The following is a 23,545-nucleotide window of genomic DNA, read 5'->3' on the forward strand; positions in this document are numbered from 1 at the left end:
TCTATTTTATTTGCACAGGCACACAAGAGATTAAACTGAATTATTAAAGATATGCTTACTGTTTGTTTTCTTTGGTTTATTGTATTTGTTTAAAAATTATTTTATGTTACCTACTTTAGGACTTCTGGCTAAAGAAAGGCTAAGAGATTACTTAAATAAATAGTCCAGGGTTTCATGTGGCAGTTCCTGTGTGAAGTTTCATCTCAGTTACTGCCAAGCTCTTCATAATTTTGCAAACTGATTTTGCATTTGAAATATTTAGACATTATACATCCACCAAATTTGCATAATTCATGGAGATTACTGAGCTTAAGTTTTCTAGTTGTTGAATTTGAAATATTTTCATGCCTTTCTTCTAGTCCATCTCGGTTGGTGGCCACTTGTGACATGAATCAATCTCATCACTTCTCCAGAATCTGCTATTCTGGAAATTTGGCAGAAAATGCCTTACACTTCTTCTGTAATGTGAGAAGGAAATATGTGGCTGATTTATGGTAGTGTCTAAATGGTGGTGGTTCTACACTAGGCAAGTTGCTTTTTGCTAAAAGTTTTAGAAATGTCTTCCCAAGTGCTCACTCAAGTTGAATGCCATAACTGTGTCCCATTTTTCAAGCTATTTGGATCCCATAAAAGCATGTCCCTTTTTGGCTTCAACACCTGCTCCCTCAACATAGAATTCCCAGCAGTTTAAATCCTTTGTGTCCTGTCATCATAACTTTGGCTTTCAGAAGAATTTTCCTTTACCAGTCTCCACCAAATCCTGCCACTTAATCTACTTTGTCTATTTCCCACCCTCTCTCTGTTGCCTTTGTTTGGTCCATCTGTTGTGCTCTCTCTTTTATCTCTGGGTTCATCAGCTTGACTGTTCATCTTTTGGCCTGCCTTTTTTGCCTTTAACTCTTTCTGTTACGTCTCCTGTACTGAGATAAAGAGTTGAAGTAACCCTAGCTATAGAGACTTCTCTGCTGCGCTATGTGCAGCTCCTGCATTGCACATTTGGCAGGGAGTTAAGTCCTTTGAATATGAAAAAGGTGTGCCCTGTTGTTGCACTCTCTCTTTCTCTCAGTTGACACCTTCCCTCCCCGCCCCCAGCTCTTCCATGCCTTTTTTCTCAATACATTTTTCCAGTATGCACAGCTGGTCCCGCTGTAGCTTGTTCTTCAGTTTCACAGTCAATCCCCTTACAGCAGCTGTACCATCCCTGGCAGCCTAGCTTTCTAATCTAGCCCTGACTGACTGCCAAGCACTACATCCTTTGCCTTACTGATGAAAGACTCCCAATTACTGACGGAGTGGCTGTGCTTTTCCTTTGTTTGCAGTCGAATGGAGCTGCTCCCCCACCTTCTCCCCACCGCTGGGTGAAGTGGTGATCAACAAGCTGAAAAACCTACATATCACCATCCATGGCCTCCTCTCGGTGAGTAAGTTACTGTGCTGTGTGCTGAGCCACAAGGGTACTTCAGGGAATGACCCCAATTGATCCCTTCACCCCATACTTCTTGTTCTAATTCAGCAAAGTGCAAGCTAACTGCAGTGAACCTCTGCCCACCACACAGCCAGAATGTGAGGGTGTCTGAATGATTTAGTAAAGTGCCCATTTCAGGGATTGGTACTTCTTCACACAACACTGAACTTATTAAGTTAACTGCATGCAGGTAGCCATTTTAAGTTCCCTGAAATGTGTGTGGCCTATTTAGGACCCAATCATTACATTACAAGGCAGCAAGATGCAGCATTTGCCCTAAGTAGTGGCTGCAAGGAGCCCTAAATTCTTTTCCTCTGAAACTTGGTTAAGTGGATTTTGTCATGCTTCCTGATTGAGATAACTATGGTCTAAATAGAGTTTACTCACAAATCTTGTTGTAGTAATAGAGGTGTGGCATAAAACTGAATACGGTTTTTTGGAGTGGGGGAGATAACTGAGGTAAGAGCTCCAGCAACAGGCGTCTTGTTGCTGTAGTGTGAGAAAGTAGGTGTCTGAAATGAGGCACATGATATGCAGATGCATGCCATAAATTTATTACTAGGCTGTACCAACTGAGACTGCAGAGGAAAGACCAAATATTTGTATGTTCTCTCCTAATGAAAATCAAGCTGCACATACAACAATAATATATGAAGCAGAAGGTTTCTCCTTATCAGGACATGGCTCTTTCTTGCCACAAATGAGTGCATATTTCCATGCCTGGTCATGAGGCTTCTGAACCAAATAGTCCAGTACAAAGGCTTGTGGTGAATATTTTACTTATATTTTAGAAACCAAAATGTCTGAGGTTGCCCCTGAGCACAAAGAAGAATTCAAGCAGTCTCAATAATTTAGCAAGATATGAAACTAATTTTTGTTCCTTTTCATGAGTTTTGAGACGTGCCTCTTGTGCAACTATTTTTGCCTGTTGTTGTGAACACATTTGAAATTTCAGGGCTGTTCTTTTGGTACCACTTTCTTTCCTTCTTCCTGCTTCCCCACTCATTTCCCTGCACTGGCTATCCATATGATTTTGCAATGACGTGATAAGGCTGTCAAACAATTAGGAAACATTTAATGCCGACATAATAAAAATAGTATCTTTAGAAAATAATAATAATTTGTTTACAGTTACCATTTCCCCATGAAATGCAGCATGCTAAATGCCAGGAGCAGTTCATAGCTTTCAGTGTATGCATTGCATGGGAAGGAGCAGCGATCCCCAGGCTGAAATCTCAGGGTCTTGCAGTTGAGCTTTAGTCACTAAACCATGTGATCCATAGTTTTTTCTGTGATTTCTACCCAATGGCACTCCTTCTCACCCCCCCCCACTCCAAGCCAATAAATCTTATACCCCCACCACCTGCAAAGATCAAACTCTCCACCAGCTCCATGGCTAATTGGAGATGAGAATCAGTGACTCCACTCCAACCCTCAAGTGTATGGAGGTCATGGGTTGGCTGGGACCTGCCCCCCACCCCTGCAGTTTTATCTCTCTGGGAACTGCAGGACCCACACTGCCTGTCAGCTGTCCCCTCCCCATTGTGTGGTGGACAGCTTCCAAGAGCTCAAACAGGAGCCAGACTTCTGAACAAACAGCAAGTTGTGGGGGAGACGAGACTGGGAGCTGCAAAGGGATATGATTTTGCAACAAATGGCCTGTAGGCTTGCTCTGCTCCCTTAGCCTCCTAAGAAAACTTACATTACACACAATATACCCAATGGAAATGTTTGCTTGTGAAGCTAGTTATGTGATACCACTAGGCTGACAATCAGCTGACATGGTTCAGTTGGCTGTGGCCCAAAATAAAAGTTGGATTGATTTTGATCATACATTTAATAGGAAAGACATACTCCACATGTGAAACTGAACTGATAGGAACGATCAAGTTGGGGGTTGGGACTCAAGATAATTTGGTACAGACTGAAGGCTGTCCACACTGCTTTACTGGGCGCGACCAGCAGTCATTCCTGTTTTAGGGCAATATTATGCATCCAGGAACTGAATACATAACAAATATTCTTTGGCAAGGTTATGGGGCAACACTGGATGCAGAGGGGAATTCAGATTTATTTCCTGGGTATCTGCTGGACATCCAGAAAATTTATGTGGACTTGGATTAGATCTGAATATGATCTTTGGGTATTTCTAATGCAAGACAACATCATTAAACTCTGCTTCTATGGTCACATCACAAATGAGTCCCACTTAAGTAATATGAAATGGGAGGGTTAGTAGGGTTTCCATTTGTGGTAAGAAGGATGTGGAATATGCTGAGTCCTCTTGGCCTGGCACACAGCACAAATATCACAGCAGGATTTAGAGACTTCTGTGAAGCTGCAGTGCTACCCTGAAGCCCTAATCTGATTTCATTTTTAATCAGATATGATACAGACTACAGCTTGTCTGAATTCAATCAGAAATTAAATCTGCAAAAGCTGAACTTCCAAAATCTGTCAGACCATCTGAGTTATTCTGGAGTTTATCAGCAACTTTAGTCTAAACCCATGACACAGGAGAAGACAGAAAGACTGTGCAAGATGGTGATGGCCTGCACTGCTTCTGCAAGTTCATAGGCCATAGGCAGTATTGCTCCACATCCTCCCTCTCTTTCAATAATGACATATTATGGACAATACCTGGTGACTATATTAGTGGGAGGGAAACTGAAACCACCCTTCACCCTTCTGAGCAACAAGGTTTTCTCTAGTCCATGTGACTCCTTATTCCTTTCCCTACAGGGTACAGCTTACTATGTCCAAGTATCTGCCTACAACATGAAGGGATGGGGACCTCCGCAAACTTCAATACCACCCTTTGCTATTCCATCAAGTAAGTGGAAACATCAGGGAGCATCAAACATACACCTCATTGTTCATACTGTAAGGCTAGTTTACTGTTCTTGCTCATGTTTTAGAGCTTAGTGAGCACTCAATGGTATATAACAAATGGTACTGTGGCATTCTGAAGACTAATTATTATGGCACCAACTTTCATGGACTATTCAAAGATAATTTTATGAGAATTGCATTTTTTTTAAAAAAAGAAAAAGCAGGATTGACTTACAAACACACTGTCCCCATTCGAAATGTGTGAGGATGTCGAGAACCAGCTCGACATCAGTAAGAAAATCAGTAAGAAATCAGTCTCACACCAAGATGACTTGAAGAAGAAGCTTTGGCTTCAGCCGTGCCATGTTTATTGTGTGCAGTAAGAAATAAATCATCCTCTCTCCTCCAGCACTGCGCTTGTTCTGCCTGGTACTCAAAAGTAACAATCAAAGGAATGCAACCTTGCCCTTGCCCACACAGACAAAGAGAGTGTTATGCTACGTGAGCCAATCATTAGTCTAGCATGAGGTGTTCACGCGCTCATCATGCTCTTAACAATATCTCATGCTGTAAAATCACTCTGCAATAATAAGAACTCTGCTCATGCTCTTATGTACAAGCAATCATTTTCCCACATGCCCTCTTTTCTTGTTTATAAGAGGGACCCTTAATCAAAATTGCATTCCCATTACCTAAGCGTTTATATTTTAAATATATAAATTTCCCTTGTAATCCCTGTGGTGGGCCGTGGTCGAAACCACCATTCAGTATATTGGGAAATCAAAAAAAAGCAAGCATTGAATACAATCAGCACATCATAATAAAATCAACAATACACGCAATTACAATCAATAATAAATTTCTTAACCATACTCCATTAGGTAACCAAGAAAATAACCAGTCCCATGGATCAAAACCTTCAGGTGGATTCAAAGGATTATGGGTTATCATTTGTTCCATATAATCAATAATAGCGGAGATATTGGTTGATTGATCAGTTATATACATGCAACAATGAGAATGAATTAAGACATAAATTCCACCTTTAGAGGCAAAGATTACATTTAAAGCATAAAAAATTTATAAAGCAACTTCTCTCATTTCTGACTTTTTTTTTGTTTTTTTGTTAATTATTTTTAAAACAAAGATGATAGAATTAAAAACAAAGCTTCGGTCCAATTTGCCACAGAATAACCCTAAATCAGATTGAAGCAAATATGCAGATTTACTGCTCTTTCTCATCCAGTCCAACCAAGCATAAAAATCTCTACACGCAGCCTGTTGTTCATAAGTCATGTAGGTTGTGACATTATTAACTGAGACTTTTGGCCTATCACTCATAGTTGTAACATTAAGAAAACAAGAAGATTCATTAACATACTCATAGGTCCAATTACAATATGGATAATGACCTAAAATTTTATTGCTATTATGATTAAAACAAAAACAATAAGGCACTATTTCTGCAAGCAACAAAACACAGGTGATAAACTTATACGATTGTCCTTCATATTATTGCTAATCTTAAATGAAGCATTTACTGGAATGCTAGAATACCACCACCAAAAAAAAAAAGCTCAAAGCTTTTTAAAGCTTTTCAAAATCATTTTTCTCAGCAGCTAAAAGGGCACTAGCCAAGCATATTTTTTTCGCTTCAAGCATATTCCACTTGCTGTAACTAAAAAGTTTGCAACAAGGTCGAGAACAGAGCCCATTGTCTTCGTAGGCCTTGCTAAAGAACCATATTGCAACTTTCTTTCTGTCCGGGAACCATGCCAAAGCACAAAAATGAAACAACTGGAACACACTAAAATCCTCTCACCCCCTCCCCTGCCAAGAGTCCACAATAGTTCCAAGACAGCCCTCTGTACATGCTCAGGGGAACACATCATAAGGCAGGACTCCTGAGGGAGGAGAAAAAAAAATCTGGGGGGTAAAATCCAAGTGATGCCAATAAGGATGAGAATGGTAAATTAGTCCAATGGCTGTTTATGAGCAACCTGCGTGATATTTCGTGGTTCGATTATTGGCATGTAAAAACCACAATCCAGAAGAAGTCACACAACCATTTCTGCAGATACAGGAGCCCATTTGCTGTAAATAAGTCTGATGTATTGCTCCTTGTACTGCTGAGTCAAAAGTCTAAGCCCAGTGAAGCGTAATGACACAGATGGGATGGTTGCTATTAGGAGGCAGCAAAACTGTAATGATGTTTGGTGGTTGAAGTGGCTTCCCAAGAAAAAAGGGGGGCCAATGCAGTAGGGGTGAAGATGGCCTTTCAGCGTGCCAGGAAACACTGGAACAGCTGTGGAAGAGCCTCTTCCATTGCAGAGGTGATTGTGATCTTGTCCGCTGGATTTTTGTGTTCTTTAAGAGCAGAAAATAGTGGAGACAAAGTGGAGGTGGGCAGGTCCAAATAACTCTTTATCCAATTCAGCTGTCCAAGAATTTGTTGTAAATCCACCAATCTAAGATAACCAGGAAACTGTAGTTGAGGCGTAACTGGAATGGCTGCAGATGCTGTCAGCTTGTGTCCCAGGTACGTAATGGGTAAAGTCCGCTGGATTTTTTTCCTTAGCCACTGTCAAGCCAACAGGTTTTATCCTTTGCAGGATTTTGGGACACGGAGGAGGACCAGGCCGTGGCTAGCAGGCCGTGGCTAGCAGTGCCCACTGACTGGCAGGCTTTAAGCATATCAGCAATGGCTATATTTGATGTTGCCATTAGAAGGTGCAGCGCTTGCTTATAGTCCTCATTTGCATCAGCAAACGCAAGCTGGCGTACAGTCAGTTCTTGTGCTGCCAGGTCCTGAACTTGCCGCTTGAAGGTATTAAACAAGCGATCAACAAATTGTCCATAGGGCTTTGCAGGACCCTGTCTGACGCTCCCCCACCGGCCATTGCGCTCAGTCTTGTCATCAGGGACAGAGGCCAAAGTCTCTTGGGCTGAGGCTGTGGTGGCTGCCCAATACATAGGATCAAGGGCCAACTGTTGGGCAATAGGAAGAAAATTTGCTCCTCCCGTCAGCCCATCGAGAACATCGGTTTGGGTCAGCATGACGGGGGCTGGGGGTGCAGGAGCAATCACAGGAAAGAGATTTGGAGTATCAGAATCAAAAGGCAGCAACGGAGCTGCAGTACAAAGAATCTCTTCTTGGAGAGGAGTGTAAATGGGGGGTGTGGAATGCGAAGAATGCAGAGGAGGGACGACAGGAGCCGAAGGAGGAAAAATGTCTGCCTGTTTAGGAGGCTGATAAGATGGTGCTTCGGAAGGCAGCATGAGGACTGGGAGGGGGGGCAAAGGAGCTGAAGCAGCGGCCAGGAGGAGATTTGTAGGAGTTAAGCTTGAGATAGCCTTATAAACCTTACAGCAGGCATGCAAAACGTTGACATCAATCTGAGGATGGTTTTGGAAAAACTGTCCTATTTTTTCCCAGTCTTTTAAATGCCAATTCCCCTCCTGAGGAAAAAACCAGGGACAGTGGGTATCCAATGCTTCTATAAGAGACACGATATCCGCATCTGAGACAATGAGGCTGTTGCTGGCCAAGAGAAATTTAAGGTCTTCAAAAAACTTTTTCTGTGGTGGAGAGAGAGACTGCCCCATAATGGCAAAAGAAAGGGGGGGGGGTCGGGAGCACTCACCAGGGATCCACTAGGTGGATGAACGACGCGTCTGCAGCCCTTGCCGGGCGAGATAAGTGCTGATAAGTCCTTAACGTAGTCCAGAATCACATACACGGGGCAGCAAGGGAGCACTCACCGGGATCCATAGCGGATGAAAGACGTGTGGTGAGCGCTGAACGATGAGAAACAACGTGGAGTCCGAAGGTAGTCACACGGGGCACCAATTGTCGAGAACCAGCTCGACATCAGTAAGAAAATCAGTAAGAAATCAGTCTCACACCAAGATGACTTGAAGAAGAAGCTTTGGCTTCAGCCGTGCCATGTTTATTGTGTGCAGTAAGAAATAAATCATCCTCTCTCCTCCAGCACTGCGCTTGTTCTGCCTGGTACTCAAAAGTAACAATCAAAGGAATGCAACCTTGCCCTTGCCCACACAGACAAAGAGAGTGTTATGCTACGTGAGCCAATCATTAGTCTAGCATGAGGTGTTCACGCGCTCATCATGCTCTTAACAATATCTCATGCTGTAAAATCACTCTGCAATAATAAGAACTCTGCTCATGCTCTTATGTACAAGCAATCATTTTCCCACATGAGGACAGATAGGTCTAGTAGTAACAACAGTGGTGATGGAAGAGAAGGTATACCCTGGATATACTGTAAGGCACACAGCACACAAACAGCAGAACATTGTGTCTCCAAATTCTGGTTATCCGAAACACCAAAGTCCTACAGATTAACATGCTCTTCAGGGATTCTCATGGCAGCATAATTTGCAATAGCAATGCTTCTTTTTATCTAAACTTCTAATTATTAAATGGTTCTCTATCCTCCTTTCTTAAACAAAAAATGCCCTATATTTAAAATATTATTTTGGTATCTTAATCTCCTTTCTACTCTCTTATATATTTATTTTGTTTGGGTTGTTAGATTTTTTTTGCTTTTCCCATCCCAAGAGCTCAAGATGTATAATAGTATGATACTTAATATAACCTATCACTAGAAGCCAACTGAAATAAATTTTACACCATATAAGCTTGGGCTTTGGTGAGTTGTGAAGGGACCAGAATCCCTGTGTACAGCTAACCTGAAGGGTTCAGTGGTTTATTTTGGGGGAGTGAGAAGCTAATACTTCACCTGTAACTTGGGTTTTTAAAGAGTGGAAGCTTTGATACATTCTGGTGGGATGAGGGAGCAGTTTTCTTAAGTTTTTCTTCCTTTTAGATAAGAGAGGTTTGCTGCCCCTGAAGCAGCATCAGAGTTCTAATTCTAATACAGGTCTCAGTAGTGCAGTGGATCAGTATGTCTGGCTATTAACTAAAAGGTTGGTGGTTTGAGCCCACCCAGGGACCTCTGTGGACAGCATTCCTGTATTGTAGGGATTTGGACCAGCAACCACTTTGGTCGTATATGATGCCTAAATGGGAACAATGCTATGTCATGACATAGCTTCATTCCCAGGAGCATTGTCGGTTAAAAGGAAAGACAGCTGCCCTTACTGCAGAATGGGCAGCTGATTGGAGCTCTGCTGCCACTCTGAATGGTGGAAAGTCTTTTTGCTTTATTCTGTTTTAAATAAAGGAATACTTAAGGAAGCCTTCTGCCATCTCATCTTGCATGGGTATACATATGCCTGTGTCCCCTAAAATGTATCAGTTTTCCTTTTCCCCTGAGAAAGTGGCAGAAAATGCCCCCATTCACAGGCTCAATGAAGGTGATGTATGATTTTCATCCCAGCGTATTATATGAAATGCACATAATACAGCAAAGCCGAATTCAAGTAAAAGAAAAAACACAAACTTAATAGTTATATTTTCCCCTGTTTACAATGCAGTTAGATCATAGAGTTCCTGTCACTGAGGCCAAGAAGGATTTCCATCCCTTTAACAACAGCCAAGACAAGACAAGGTTTCTGTAAATAATGTTGCTGTTGTGTACAACTTAAGAGATGTCAATTGTGTCTTTCATGGTCAATCATTCTCTAACATGATGAGACATTCATAGTTAAACAACTGTATGTCATTCTCTCCTCTGCTAATTATACATCTTGCTCTATCAACCACAAAGGCAATACCTTTAAGGACTGTCCATGTGGTCCAGGGATGCAAATCCATCATGACCAAATTGGAAGTTAACGGAGCTCAGATTGATGGATTAGGCCCTTTAGCTTTGGGTTGTATAAAATAGCTGAATGTAACTGTCAGGGAACTGACATCGGAGGAAAGGGAAGTGGTAAGGCTCCCAGAGACTGGGAGAGAGTCAACAGCCAAAGCAGGGACCAGCAGGGGGAGCGCGGGGTCTCTGGAGGAGGATCTCAGTAATGCTGAGAGAGACGCAGCAGCCCAGGCAGGAAGCAGCAGGGGAGAGAAAGGGGTGAGAGACACTTCGAGCGAAAATAGCGGGGAGGTGTCAGAAGCAACTGCAGGGAGACCCATGCTGCGCCGGAAGTTGCCACGTCGTGAGTCCAGGAGACGCGTTTCCGTTAAGGAACTTCTTTGCTGGAAGCGCTTCCGCAGACAGCCACTGTCAGACTCTACTAGTGACTAGAGCAGACATGTCTGAGGAGCTCTGTCACACACAGAGGTTTGTGGGGTCGCACAAACTCTGAAGGGGCACAATTTTAAGCACAAGCAGCTAACCATCCCCTGACAGCAGTCTGACAGTCTCTGTACGCTGCCTGTGCAGGAGAAAGCATCATGAGCAACCCAGTCGGAACCGGAGACGCAGGGGTTGGAGCTGGTCCAAGCTTGGAAGAAAGGTATCAAGCTCTGGAGGTCCAACTTGCGCTGCAGACGGCGAGGCTCGAGGAGAGAAGGGCTCAGGATGCTGACAAAAAGGGGAGAACCACTCAGTTCCCCAGAAAGGTACCAGGATTGGTGCAGAAGTTTGGGGGGGACCCCAAGGATTACCATGCCTTTAGGACTGAGATGCAATATGCTCTGAATGTGCAGTTTGATGAGTTCCCTGATGAGGAATCGCGAGTTGCGTTCGTAATTGGGCATCTTGAGAAGGGGGCGCGGGACTGGGTTCGACCCCTGATGGCAACGCACAACGATATCCTAAAGGACACTATGAAATTCTTTCGTGCAATGGATATCATGTTTTCCAGCGATATTGAGGAAGGGGTGGTACGCAGACAGCTAATGGCTTGCAAGCAGGGAAGCAGATCTGTCCGTGAGTACTGGACTGAATTTACCATGCTGATTCACAGATTGGGGTGGGATTTATCGGCGGCACCCATTCAGATGCTATTTGAAGAAGGTCTTTCTTCAGCTGTGAAAGACGAGCTGGCCAGGAGCCCCAGGGCGGGGTCTATGGATCAGCTGACCAAATCTGCGCTGACCATTGGAGCGCGCCAGGAGGCAAGAGCCTTGGAGAGGCGGGAAGGGAGAGGGGAACGTTGGAAGGAGTTACGCATTCCAGACATTCCTGAGCCAGCTTTCCCGCCGGCAGAGCCGATGGAAATCGGAACAGCCCGCGCGCGCGCAGTTTCAAAGCCCAGTGAGGGGGCGAAGAAGGAGGGAAAGGGAGCCCGGAAATGCTATCTCTGCCAACAGCCAGGCCACTTTGCCAGAGTCTGCCCCCAGAGGAAGGAATGGCAAGGGATGGTGGGAGCTGTTGAGGGGGAAGAGCAGGGAGAAACGGAGCAGGTAAAAGCCAACGCCTGGTTGCCAGCAGGGCACTGCAGCCAGGCCAAAGAGCAGTGAAAGTGCCCCTTCCCCAAGTGCCAGTGCCAGAAGCTCCTCGACCTGCTCTAGTGATTGAAGTGTCGCTAGAGCTGCAAAATGGACACCCCCTAAAAATAAAGGCGCTGTTGGACTCAGGCAGCTCCTGCAATTTCATGAGCAAGGAGTTTGCTGCTGAACACCAGATACAGACTATCCCTTTAAGCAACCCCCTGCAGGTGACCACGATTGATGGCAGGGAACTGTTGGGAGGAGGCGTCAGCTTGCAGACCGTCCCAATGATAATGAGGGTGGCAAGGCACACAGAACTGATAGCGTTTAATGTGGCCACCTTGGGAGGCGCTCCCATTATTTTGGGAATGAGCTGGCTAGCCCTACATGATCCGCTGGTGGGCTGGCATCAAAGAGTGGTTTCCTTCGGTTCCGCACACTGCTTAGAACACTGCAGGGCGGAAAAGGGGTCAGCAGGGGCCCAAGCCACCCTAGCAGGGACGGAAGTGATGGAGAAGGGGAAGGTGCCACCACAGTATGCTGATCTCAGCGACGTGTTCAGCGAGAAGGAAGCGGACCAACTACCCCCGCATAGGCCCTTTGATTGCCAGATCAATTTACTCCCTGGAGCACAGCTTCCTGTAGGCAAGTTGTATGCCATGTCAGACAGGGAGATGCAGGAGTTGCGAGCGTTCATTGACAAGAACCTGAAGAGAGGCTTCATCAGAGAGTCCAAGGCAGCGGGGGGTAGCCCAGTGTTTTTTGTGGATAAAAAAAACACGGACAAGCCGAGGCTGGTATGTGACTTTCGGGCCCTAAATGCAGTGACAGAGCCGGCGGCTTTTCCTATGCCCAGGATTGATGATATTTTGACCAGGGTGCGAAAAGGAAAGATTTTTACAAAGCTGGACCTAAGGGGGGCGTACAACTTGATACGTATAAGGAAAGGGGATGAATGGAAGACCACCATGTTCACCCCTTTGGGGGCATTTGAATACCTCGTTATGCCTTTTGGATTACAAACAGGCTCCGCGTGTTTTCAAGCCTTTATGAACCATGTACTGGGGCCTTTGCTCTACAAGAATTGCGTGGCCTTCTTAGATGACGTGTTGGTGTATTCGGAGAATGAGGAGCAACATGTGAGAGACGTCAGAGAAGTGTTGAGCAGGCTGCAAGCCAACAGACTGTGGGTGAAACTGGAAAAGTGTCAGTTTCATACCAAGGAGGTGGAATTCCTGGGGTACCGCTTGTCAGACAAGGGGTTGGCCATGGACCCCGGCAAGGTTCAAGCGGTGCTGGAATGGAAAACACCCAAGACCAAGAAGGATGTGCAGAGGTTCCTAGGGTTTGGAAACTTTTATCGTAAGTTCATCCGAAACTTCGCCCACCTGACGGCGCCCATCACGGACTGTCTCAGCAGCAAAAAGAAGTTTGTTTGGACGGGGGAGGCGGAGCGAGCGTTTGAGGAACTGAAAAGGGCCTTCGCCTCTGACGAACAACTTCTACATGTGGATTTACAAAAAAAGCTGAGGGTCGAAACAGACGCTTCGGACAGAGCCATAGGGGCGGTGCTTCTTCTGCAGCCGGGGAAGGAGGGGTCAGAGTGGCGACCGTGTGCCTTCTTTTCGCGAAAGCTGAACAAATCTGAGAGAAACTACACGGTGCACGACCGGGAACTTCTTGCGATTTATGAGGCCTTCCGGAGATGGAGGCACCTACTAATTGGTGCACAACAGAAGGTGCAAGTGTGCACGGACCATAAGAATCTAGAGTATTGGAGAACTGCGCGAGTGCTCAACCAAAGGCAGTTGAGATGGGCCCAGGAGTTCTCCAAATTTAACTTTGAGATTTGTTACGTACCAGGCCCGGAGAACGTTAGGGCGGACGCTCTCTCACGCAAACCTGAATATTTGGAGGGAGAGGGTGCACCCGAAGAGACCCATGTTATTCCCGAGGACCGCTGGGTGTGTGGGGCGGCTTTGGTGGGGCAAAGGGAACTGGTAGAGGGAACGGTGCAGGATGAATACGCCCAGGACAAACTCAGGGGTCTCAGGAGGGAGGGAGACAAACCCGGGGGTTTTGAGGAGAGAAACGGGGCGTTGTACTACAAGGGAGCGTTATACATACCTGAAGGGGAATTGAGGGAAAAGGTACTCAAGCAACTGCACGATAGCCCCACAGCAGGGCATTTTGGGCAACACAAAACCATGTGGCTGGTTACCAGGGAATTCTGGTGGCCCAAGGTCAGGGAAGATGTGCGTGAATATGTGAGAGGGTGTGACCGATGTCAACGAGCCAAGGGGGAGAGGCGGGCACCGGCAGGTTTATTAGAACCACTACCCACGCCGGAAAGACCATGGGAGGCAGTGGCAATAGATTTCATGACTGATCTGCCCAGGTCCAAAGGGAAGACAGCCATTATGGTTGTGGTAGACCTGTTAACCAAGATGGCCCACTTTATAGCCTGCTCACATGCGGTCACAGCAGAAGAAACCGCTAAATTGTTTGTGGAAAATGTGTTTAGGTTGCATGGTGCCCCCTTGAGGGTGGTTTCGGACCGAGGGAAACAATTTACTTCCAGGTTCTGGAGGAAGCTCATGAGCTTATTGCATGTAGAGGTGAATTTTTCCACTGCCCGTCATCCAGAAACCAATGGGCAGGCGGAAAGAGCTAATGGTGTCCTCCAGCAATATTTGAGGTGTTATGTGAATGACAGAGAGAATGATTGGGTGGAGAAGCTGGCGTTGGCAGAATTTGCCTATAACAATGCAGAGAACGTGTCCACGGGGATGAGCCCTTTTTTGGCCAATCACGGGTGTCATCCCCGAGCCTTCCCAGGGGGGGAGGGGGAGAACTGGAGCGTTCCTGCCGCAGAACAGTTCGTTGAAGAAATGGAAGCGATCCATCGCCAGCTCCAACTTAATTTAAACAGGGCGAAGGAGGAATATAAGAGGCAGGCAGACAAAACCAGAAGGGAAGGGGAAAGCATTAGGGTGGGGGACCAGGTGTGGCTGTCCACCCAAGGGTTACCATTTAAAGGAGGTTGTAAGAAGTTAAGACCCAAAAGACTGGGCCCATTTGAAGTCACGCAACAGGTCAACCCAGTGGCTTTCAGACTCCGGTTACCGAACCACATGAAGTTGCACCCAGTGTTCCACAGATCATTGCTGTCACCGTATATAGGGGACAGAGAGGGGAGGGTCAATAGGGGACCAGCTATGGAGGAAAAAGAACACAGCTACCATGTAGCGGAGATTCTCGATTCCAGGTGGAGGGGAGAGCAAGTAGAGTATTTGGTAATGTGGGAAGGGGAGCCGGAGTCGGAAAACACCTGGGTCAGGGCAGAGGAGGTAGATGACGAGGTTTTGATTGAAACTTTTCATCAGAGATTCCCTAGAAAACCCCAGCCAGTGGCGAGGTTCCGGAGGGAATACTTCGCCACCACCGACGACGAAGAAGAGTTGGAGGGGTTCGCTGATTCCGAGGTGGAGGAGGATTCAGCGAGTCGGAACGAAGACCGATGGAGGGAATTGTTCGAGACGTCTGAAGATGAAGAGGATTCTTTTAGGGGTTTCAGCTCCTCACCGCCCAGAGGAGAAAGTAGGGGCGGGGGAGAGGGGGGCCCTGGAGGGGAGGTGGATGTCAGGGAACTGACATCGGAGGAAAGGGAAGTGGTAAGGCTCCCAGAGACTGGGAGAGAGTCAACAGCCAAAGCAGGGACCAGCAGGGGGAGCGCGGGGTCTCTGGAGGAGGATCTCAGTAATGCTGAGAGAGACGCAGCAGCCCAGGCAGGAAGCAGCAGGGGAGAGAAAGGGGTGAGAGACACTTCGAGCGAAAATAGCGGGGAGGTGTCAGAAGCAACTGCAGGGAGACCCATGCTGCGCCGGAAGTTGCCACGTCGTGAGTCCAGGAGACGCGTTTCCGTTAAGGAACTTCTTTGCTGGAAGCGCTTCCGCAGACAGCCACTGTCAGACTCTACTAGTGACTAGAGCAGACATGTCTGAGGAGCTCTGTCACACACAGAGGTTTGTGGGGTCGCACAAACTCTGAAGGGGCACAATTTTAAGCACAAGCAGCTAACCATCCCCTGACAGTAACTATAACATTCCAGCCTGAGTTATAAAGTAATTTATTCCTTGCTTTCAAATTTTAAAGAAAACATTTCTCCCCTAAATAAAAATAACCAACTTTTGTCACGTAAAAGTGTGCAGCACCTCCCTGGGTGTTTTTAAAGCACCTAAAAATAGCACCAGGTCCCAGCCAAAGTTAACAGAGCTGATCTTTCCATGGAAAACAGCAGCACAGGGGAGTGTATAAACCAATTAATGTAAAGTTAATGTAAAAGGGCTGCTTCCCCCACACTAGCCTGTGCTGCTCAGTAGCTCTGCCACCTCATAACTAAGAAGCACAAGGAAGAGGTTCTATTTATTTATTTGTCTAGGTGAGTTTAACTCTCACCATTAGTATGAAGAAACTTCTGCTCAGTTGAAGGCCAGCAGCCGACATGAGGCTGCGGAAATACTGAAAAGAGCTACAACAGACCCAACCTTGTTTGTTACTATGATTTGTCGTCTCCTCCTACTGGCGGCAGCTGTTAAATTCCGTCACCCTTATGAGCAGTTCCCACCAGTGGTTACTGCTTCTGGGTTGCCTAACATGATTTGCACCTCTTAAGACTGAACTCTCATGTAAAGCTAGGAGGAATCCTAGGCAGAACTATCTGCATTTCTGTACTAAATAGAAGAAATTGTTATTAAGTGAAAGAATCGGCATCTTTAAAAAAATCTCAGCATTCATTAAAACAAGAAATACAGTTACTAGACTTTGGATTTCAGTGATATACTTTAAAACATGTTGGCTTGGTGAAATCCCAGAAGCGGAATACAATTTCCAGTTATCAGGCGATGGGGCTGCAATGCTTTTCTCCATGCCTAGCAGCCTGATAATTAATAGAACATAAATAAATATACTGATTTTTCTTAAATTAATGTAATTTATTCAAGATATATAATATGATTTTCCTTGCTCCAGAACTTGGAGTACCACAGTGCAGAATTTTGATTTCTAAAACAAGGACTATATGTAACCTTAGTCATACTGCAGATATAATCGTTATCTTCCATCTTTGCAAAATCAGGACTTTTTAAACATCAACCTACAGTATGAAACTGGCTATTAATGTTTTACTGTACATACCCATATTTTTCCTATGTGTTCTTCCCCTTCCCCCCTTCTCCTCCCCCCTTCTCCTACTGTCACCTTTTTCTCTTTTTCAATCTTAAACCAATTAAGGCCTACTTAGCATGTAACACTAAGCCAAACCATATCTTAGCATGAACAAGCAAGCATGTGGGTTTCCAGTGGTGTTTTTACTCCTTCCCCAGTCCTTTCCTTGTTGTGCTACCCAGGGCTAAACCCTGGTGTGACTTAATATGTCTAAATCGAGGCTTAAGGTGTCTCACTCCAGACAAACTACAAGCTGTAACCAAGGTTTGTTCTTGGTTTACCACTCACGATCTGTCTGGCAGAGACAACCCATGAGCCCAGGTTCAGACATAATGACATGGCTTAGCCCCAGATAGCATGGCAGTTGCATGACAGAGGGATGCAGCCACATTCTTTGTGTCAGGAACCCTCATGCTTGCTCATTCATGATTTTCTATTATGTGCAAACCAGGTCTAAAGATCGAAAATGATCATACAAAAGTTGGTAGTGGTGCTATTGCTGGTTTGATCCATTTAGGTAAGGATTGGACCCAGTTGTGGGTCTGACCTGTAAATTGAAAACCACTATATAAGACTAAGCCTTTCAAATGGTGATGATCTTCACCCATTCATCAAGTCTAGCTTTTAGTGTCAATAGATCAATTGTGTTTTGAGCAATGTTTTATCCAGAAAGCTGTTCAGTAGTGCACTATGGGTATGAAACAACTGTGAGGGGGAAATATTGTAATGGACTGGAACTGCTAACAGCTTGTGCTGCTATTTCTCTATGTATTTTATCTGCTTCCCACTTCAGACTGGAGAGAATATGATGGGCGGGCACCAAGGCGAAGAGGTCAAGCTGAGGCTTTGGACCATCTTCTAAGCCAGGTGAAGATGGTGCACCAACAATGTGTGTGTCACGGTGAGTCCCACTTTTGTGTCCATAGGCAGTTTAGATACCAGTTCTCTTGAATAGCCTATTCATTGTGGCCATGTTCAGAGTGGCAGGAAAGGATATGTTGTTTATTAATATCCTTCCTAAGTTGCACTAGCAAGTTCCTTTACTTAGCAGAGTGCATTCCTCTTTACACAGCAGAAAACTAGTTGCAAACTTGTGTGAGTTTCTTAAGACAATACACAATTCAATTTGGCTTGTCCAGATTGAAATGTGTTCTGATATTTTCCTGGTATGACCCCTTGAATCCCTCCTAAAAGAAGAAAGACACCACAGTCTTATTCATAAGTAACAAAAAGAAAGTTTACTCACGATCGGGCAGAGCACAGTGTGATCCCTGAAGGCAGGCTTTAGGCTTAAAGTTAGGTAAAGGGACCCCTGACCATTGTGCCTAGTCGTGGATGACTTTGGGGTTGCAGCGCTCATCTCGCTTTATTGGCTGATGGAGCCGGCGTACAGCTTCCGGGTCATGTGGCCAGCATGACTAAGCGGCTTCTGGCGAACCTGAGCAGCAGACAGAAACACCATTTACCTTCCCGCCGGAGCAGTACCTATTTATCTACTTGCACTTCATGCTTTCGAACTGCTAGGTTGACAGGAGCAGGGCCCGAGCAATGGGAGCTCACCACATAGCAGGGATTCGAACCTGCCTTGGCCTTTTACCAGGTCACGCCTACCCACTAGTCACATGCAAGGAAGGATGCTCCAGGCTAGGAGGAACAGGAAGTTTTGACTGGATGGACCAAACATTCCCTTGCATGTCCACTCTAGCAAAAGAAGGAATGTTGTATTTGACTGCTCTCAGTGGATGTTCCGGAGGTCCGGCCAGATCCCAAGGTTTCCGCAACCCGAGGAGCACTGTTCTGCGCATGTGCGTGGCAGTAGACTGCCTCTGTGCATGCCTGTAGGGGTGGTAGACCACTTCTGCACATGCGGCAAAACCTGGCCCGATACTTCCGGGTTTGATGCTTTCATAATGTGAAGTTTACCTAAAGAGGGTTACGTAAGCCGAGGTGCCACTGTACTTGTATCAGGCTCCCAGTGGTTTCAAGAGAATCATTGTAGTAATCAGATGCTGTATTTTGGAGAACTATGCATGCTCTATGGAAAAGCTCATGAAGGAAATAAGCTGCTGAAACCCTCAGAAAAAAAATAATCAAGCCAACTTCCTATGCACCAAGAAGAGAGTGTATATAAATAACCACAGGGTCGAGTGAGGCTAACAGCTGATGTCCCAGTATATTCTTGTTTTCAAAAATGAGTTTGTAAATTATATGAGAATCTCCAGCTTGGTAGAAGCTTTGCTTTCACAGCAGATGACAAGGCCTTTCTCTTGCATCCTCCTTGTTGTTCCTACCTGGATCTGCTGACTAATATAACTGTGGTATGCAATAAACAAATCTCGACCAGAACCATAATACTGAACTGCGGAAACCAGCCCTTAATTATGGATGAAATATTATGAAGCATCTTAATGAAATCTTCTGTCTGACTCCCCCAAATTTTAGCTAAGTTATACTTCATACACTTCTAGAAACAATAGCTAATTGGTACCATTACAAAAGGTAAAGGAGACTGGGACTCTTCTAGCTCCCTTGCAATTTGAGCACTGGGGTTAACTGATTTTTGTATGCTAGTGTGGTCTGTTAGTGGTGTTTGGGAACTGAGTTCAAATTCTACAGGCAACTGCTAAAGGGACAATCTATGTGATAAAGGTAAAGGTAAAGGTACCCCTGCCCGAACGGGCCAGTCTTGACAGACTCTGGGGTTTGTGCGCCCATCTCACATTTATTGGCCGGGGGCCAGCGCTGTCCGGGGACACTTCCGGGTCACGTGGCCAGCGTGACATCGCTGCTCTGGCGAGCCAGAGCCGCACACGGAACGCCGTTTACCTTCCCGCTGGTAAGCGGTACCTATTTATCTACTTGCACCCGGGGGTGCTTTCGAACTGCTAGGTGGGCAGGCGCTGGGACCGAACAGCGGGAGCGCACCCCGCCGCGGGGATTCGAACCGCCGACCTTTCGATCGGCAAGCCCTAGGCGTTGAGGCTTTAGCCCACAGCGCCACCCGCGTCCCTAATCTATGTGATCTAAGGGTACAAATCCAACTACGACTTTTTACTTCTCTTTGAATCTCAAACAAACATAGATTGCTGTATCTTTTGATTATCTTCTGCTTTTTAAATTAAAATATTTAGGACATCCCTCACAGGGTTATTAAGATGAGTGAAACAAGAATTATAAAGCACAATTAAAATAATATATGGAACTTTAATTGTGCTTTACAGTCCTTATCTTCTGTACATATTTAATAGGTTAAAAACTGGTTGCCGCTTGTCTGCTAGCCCTCCTTAGAGATGGAATGTTCAAAACCTTTGAGGAGCAAGGCTTAGTTACAGAAGGAACAGTGGAAAGAAAGCAGGGATCCAGTTGGTAGCATGGCTGAAAAATAGAACAAAATAGCCAGCATGATACAAAATCAGCAGGTTCCTGTAGAATGAATGTGGGTGATAGTAAAGTGTTGAGAGAAAAGAGGGACTGGAACATAGAAAGCTGAAGAAAAGAGAGGTCAAGGGGAAAAGGTGCTGGGAAACCCTCACACAAAAGCTAGGGGGAGGAAGAGCTATGTAAATTTGGCAGAGTAATAGTTTGCACCAAGGGGGAAATGGGGAATGAATGTCATATCTTCTTGGTTTTACCTAATCAGCCTAGTCTTTTATCTTGAATCTTTAGTAGATATATACACAAGGCTAGGTAATAAGAAAAAGGATGAGTTGACAGTAGTATAAATAATGGTTTGTGTAATGCCTTCTGCATGTGCTTTGCTCCTCAGAACCCTGTAAGAATCAGCCACAGAGCAGAAAACACTCTGTCTCCAAGAGTCTGAAGTATCTCTTCCACCCTGGCAGCAAATTCTTAAAAACACTGAAAAGGTAAGGCGGGGGGAGAATATGCCATCCGTCCACCTATGCACCCCATTGCTATATTTGTTGAGTTTCCCAGAAACCGGGTGTGTGGGTCACTTCACTGTTTCCCAGGCACTTCAGGGGAACAAGGGAAATAGGGAGGGAAGCGGCTGTATCTTTCTTCCATTCCTCACTCCTCACCATGGTGGAAAGAATACTTCCCAGTAAAAACAATGATGATGATGAATCCCTCCCAAGCTAACTCTTTTCTATTTTCCCAGGGGCCTGTATCTGGCATCAATATTCTACAAGGATGACAACATATTGGTCACGCATGAGGATCAGATCCCTGTGGTCGAGATAGATGACACCTATTCTTGCCTGCTCATGCAGGATTTTCTCTGGTTCACTAAGGTGACCGCTTAGTAGGGTGACTTTTGAATGTGTGTCATTTTAGGTTAAATAAATATGTTTAAAAGAACATTATAAATTTACATCTAAATACATATTTTGTAGTCCATTGAAACATTTTCCTTTGACTCTTTCTATTTCTAGTAAGTAAAAACAATATTGTTACTGTACTTAAGAAAAATTTAAATATAAGGAGAGGGAGCCTAGCATAGGACAATATGAAAAGGTGCACAATTGCAGTGAGAGAGAGACTCTAGTTAGGATACAAACATGTTTCCTCTATTCATTTTTTAAAAAAGCTGAACTTGGGGAACTTCATACCCGCTGTATATAAAACTGGGCAGACCTGAGAATCCTAGAATGACCTGTTGCTATACTTGATGTAGGTATCATGCATGTGGGATGAAATCCTGTGGCTGCGTCAGTGTGTCACTGTCTCCCAATCATCATGTTCCTGCATTCTGCAAACACGTCTCAAGATGCTTCTGGCCATCTCACAGATGCAGGTAAGAAAAGAGGCCTCTTCAAGGCACAGGAGTGCCAAAGATGGGTATTTTGCCAGCTAGGCACATATCACTCATACATCTGATGCTCAATCCATTGATATTTAGGTCAAAATCATTAGATCTGAACTTCAGCTAGATAGATCTAATGCCCTTCATATACTAAGCAACTCAGGCAGGTGAGTAGGATTGAAAAGTCAAGGAGATACAGCCATCGCTAAGAAGGCATTTGAGTTTGAAGCAGAAGCAATTGATAACGTTCAGAATTTCTTGGGTGTGTCTCTGGCCAGGGGCCAATTTCTGTGTTCCTTTCCAACATAAACTCACCTCTTGGGAAAAATCTTAATGATAAATGGTTAGCTGTTCAAACATTTGTTTCATACCCAACATGAACATTGTGAAGCCATTATGTTGTCTCTGTGCTACATTATTGGGAGCAAAACAGACATTTCTATTTTTATGCTCTATTTTTCATGTTTTAACAAGTATCTTAATAGATCAAGCTTTAATTGATTAACTAGTGCAATTCATCAGTTAAAAGTTTAGTTGCAAATATATAATGCACACCAGGTACTTGGAAGTAGTCCTCCAAAACAGATTCCTTCAATGCCAGTAAAGTAATTATTGAGGAAAGTGATATAGATTGCAGAAAATATTAACTTATTCTTCCTTTCTGCCTGACAACAGACCTCCAAGGTGGCTGAGAATAAGCAGAAATAAATATGTAACAAATATGAAAATAGGGGTGACTGATGAAGATGGGGGAGGCAGTGGTGCAGACTATGTACTCCCTACCATTTTCCCGATGAAAGGCTATTCAGCCTGGTGGTATTATAAATGATAGTGACATACTGAAATGGCTGTACTTGTTGGCTATCATGTATAGCCAGTTCCATATGTGGTTAAGCTTTTTCGCAAGCAACTTTTTAACTATGTACGATGAATATTTGCATTGTCAGACAGCAGAAAGCAAAGATTTCAAGAAGCCAATGGCCATCTTAGTTACTCTTCATAATGAGTAAAAAACATTGTGTTCATTCAGATTCACTAAAAACAGCTTTGCCAAAGTGTTGTAATTTATAAATATATGTAAATTTAATTGGTTAATTGTTAAAATATGCTTTCATCTGTTGACAGCCCTGCTTATTATTCATGTATTGTCAGGTGACTTTGGTTTTAGGTAGCAAAGGAGCACTTCTGTCTGAATATTTAAATGCTCAATACCTTTTACTGTTACAGTGGTACCTTGGTTCTTGAACTCCCAAAACGGTTTGAAAACCAGCTTCCGATTGGCTGCAGGAGCTTCCTGCACTCAAGCAGAAGCCGCAGAAGCTTTTTAGTCAGACGTTCGGCTTCCAAAAAACGTTTGCAAACCGGAACACTCACTTCTGGGTTTGCGGCATTGGGAGCTGATTTGTTCAGGAGCCAAGCCATTCAGGAACCAAGGTACCACTGTGTACCCTTTGAGAGTATAGAGGATATGCTATCTAGAGCCAGACTCCACTCTCCATAAATGACTTTTTCCTCTCTTTATTATTATGAAGGGTCTGCTGGGAATTCAGGATCTGGGACATGTCTTTTTTGAGCCCATCAAAGACAAGCAGGGCAATATTTTAGTCGTGACCCTAAAGGAGGTGAAAACAAACCAGACCTTTGAAAGTGTCCACTGGGTCCCCCTCTCAAAGCTGCAGACAAGTCGCAAGTCCATCTCATCTCCAGAAGAGCCTACAGCTCTGGATGTGCTGCTGATGACCATGCAGGTGCCTGGTGTGTGTGTGTGTGTGTGTGTGTGTGTGTGTGTGTGTTTAGTGATGGAAAGACTGTGCTCATATTCAGAGGCACTCAGTGACAGACTAAATACTTTGCATACAGAAAATCCCAGGTGCAGTCCCAAGTCTCTCCAGTTAAAAGGATTTTAGGAAGGCAGGCTGGAAAAGACCACTACCTCAGACCTTGAAAATCCACT

General features: G+C 44.8%; 1 protein-coding gene across 10 annotated transcripts in view; it reads left to right on the plus strand.

The window, feature by feature from the left end:
• Window positions 1–23,545, plus strand: part of LOC309518699 (ankyrin repeat and fibronectin type-III domain-containing protein 1-like) — a 373,330-nt gene that overhangs the window by 335,528 nt on the left and 14,257 nt on the right. For all 10 annotated transcript variants that reach the window (XM_082199046.1, XM_082199043.1, XM_082199047.1 and 7 more), the window contains 7 exons: window positions 1,320–1,417; window positions 4,208–4,298; window positions 17,620–17,727; window positions 20,593–20,692; window positions 20,947–21,079; window positions 21,463–21,582; window positions 23,124–23,339. In XM_082199046.1, the coding sequence (XP_082055172.1) occupies window positions 1,320–1,417; window positions 4,208–4,298; window positions 17,620–17,727; window positions 20,593–20,692; window positions 20,947–21,079; window positions 21,463–21,582; window positions 23,124–23,339 (866 nt within the window). The remainder of the gene's footprint in view (window positions 1–1,319; window positions 1,418–4,207; window positions 4,299–17,619; window positions 17,728–20,592; window positions 20,693–20,946; window positions 21,080–21,462; window positions 21,583–23,123; window positions 23,340–23,545) is intronic.

The sequence above is a fragment of the Podarcis vaucheri genome, assembly GCF_965113315.1.
Source record: "Podarcis vaucheri genome assembly, chromosome: 14".
Lineage (NCBI taxonomy): Eukaryota > Metazoa > Chordata > Lepidosauria > Squamata > Lacertidae > Podarcis > Podarcis vaucheri.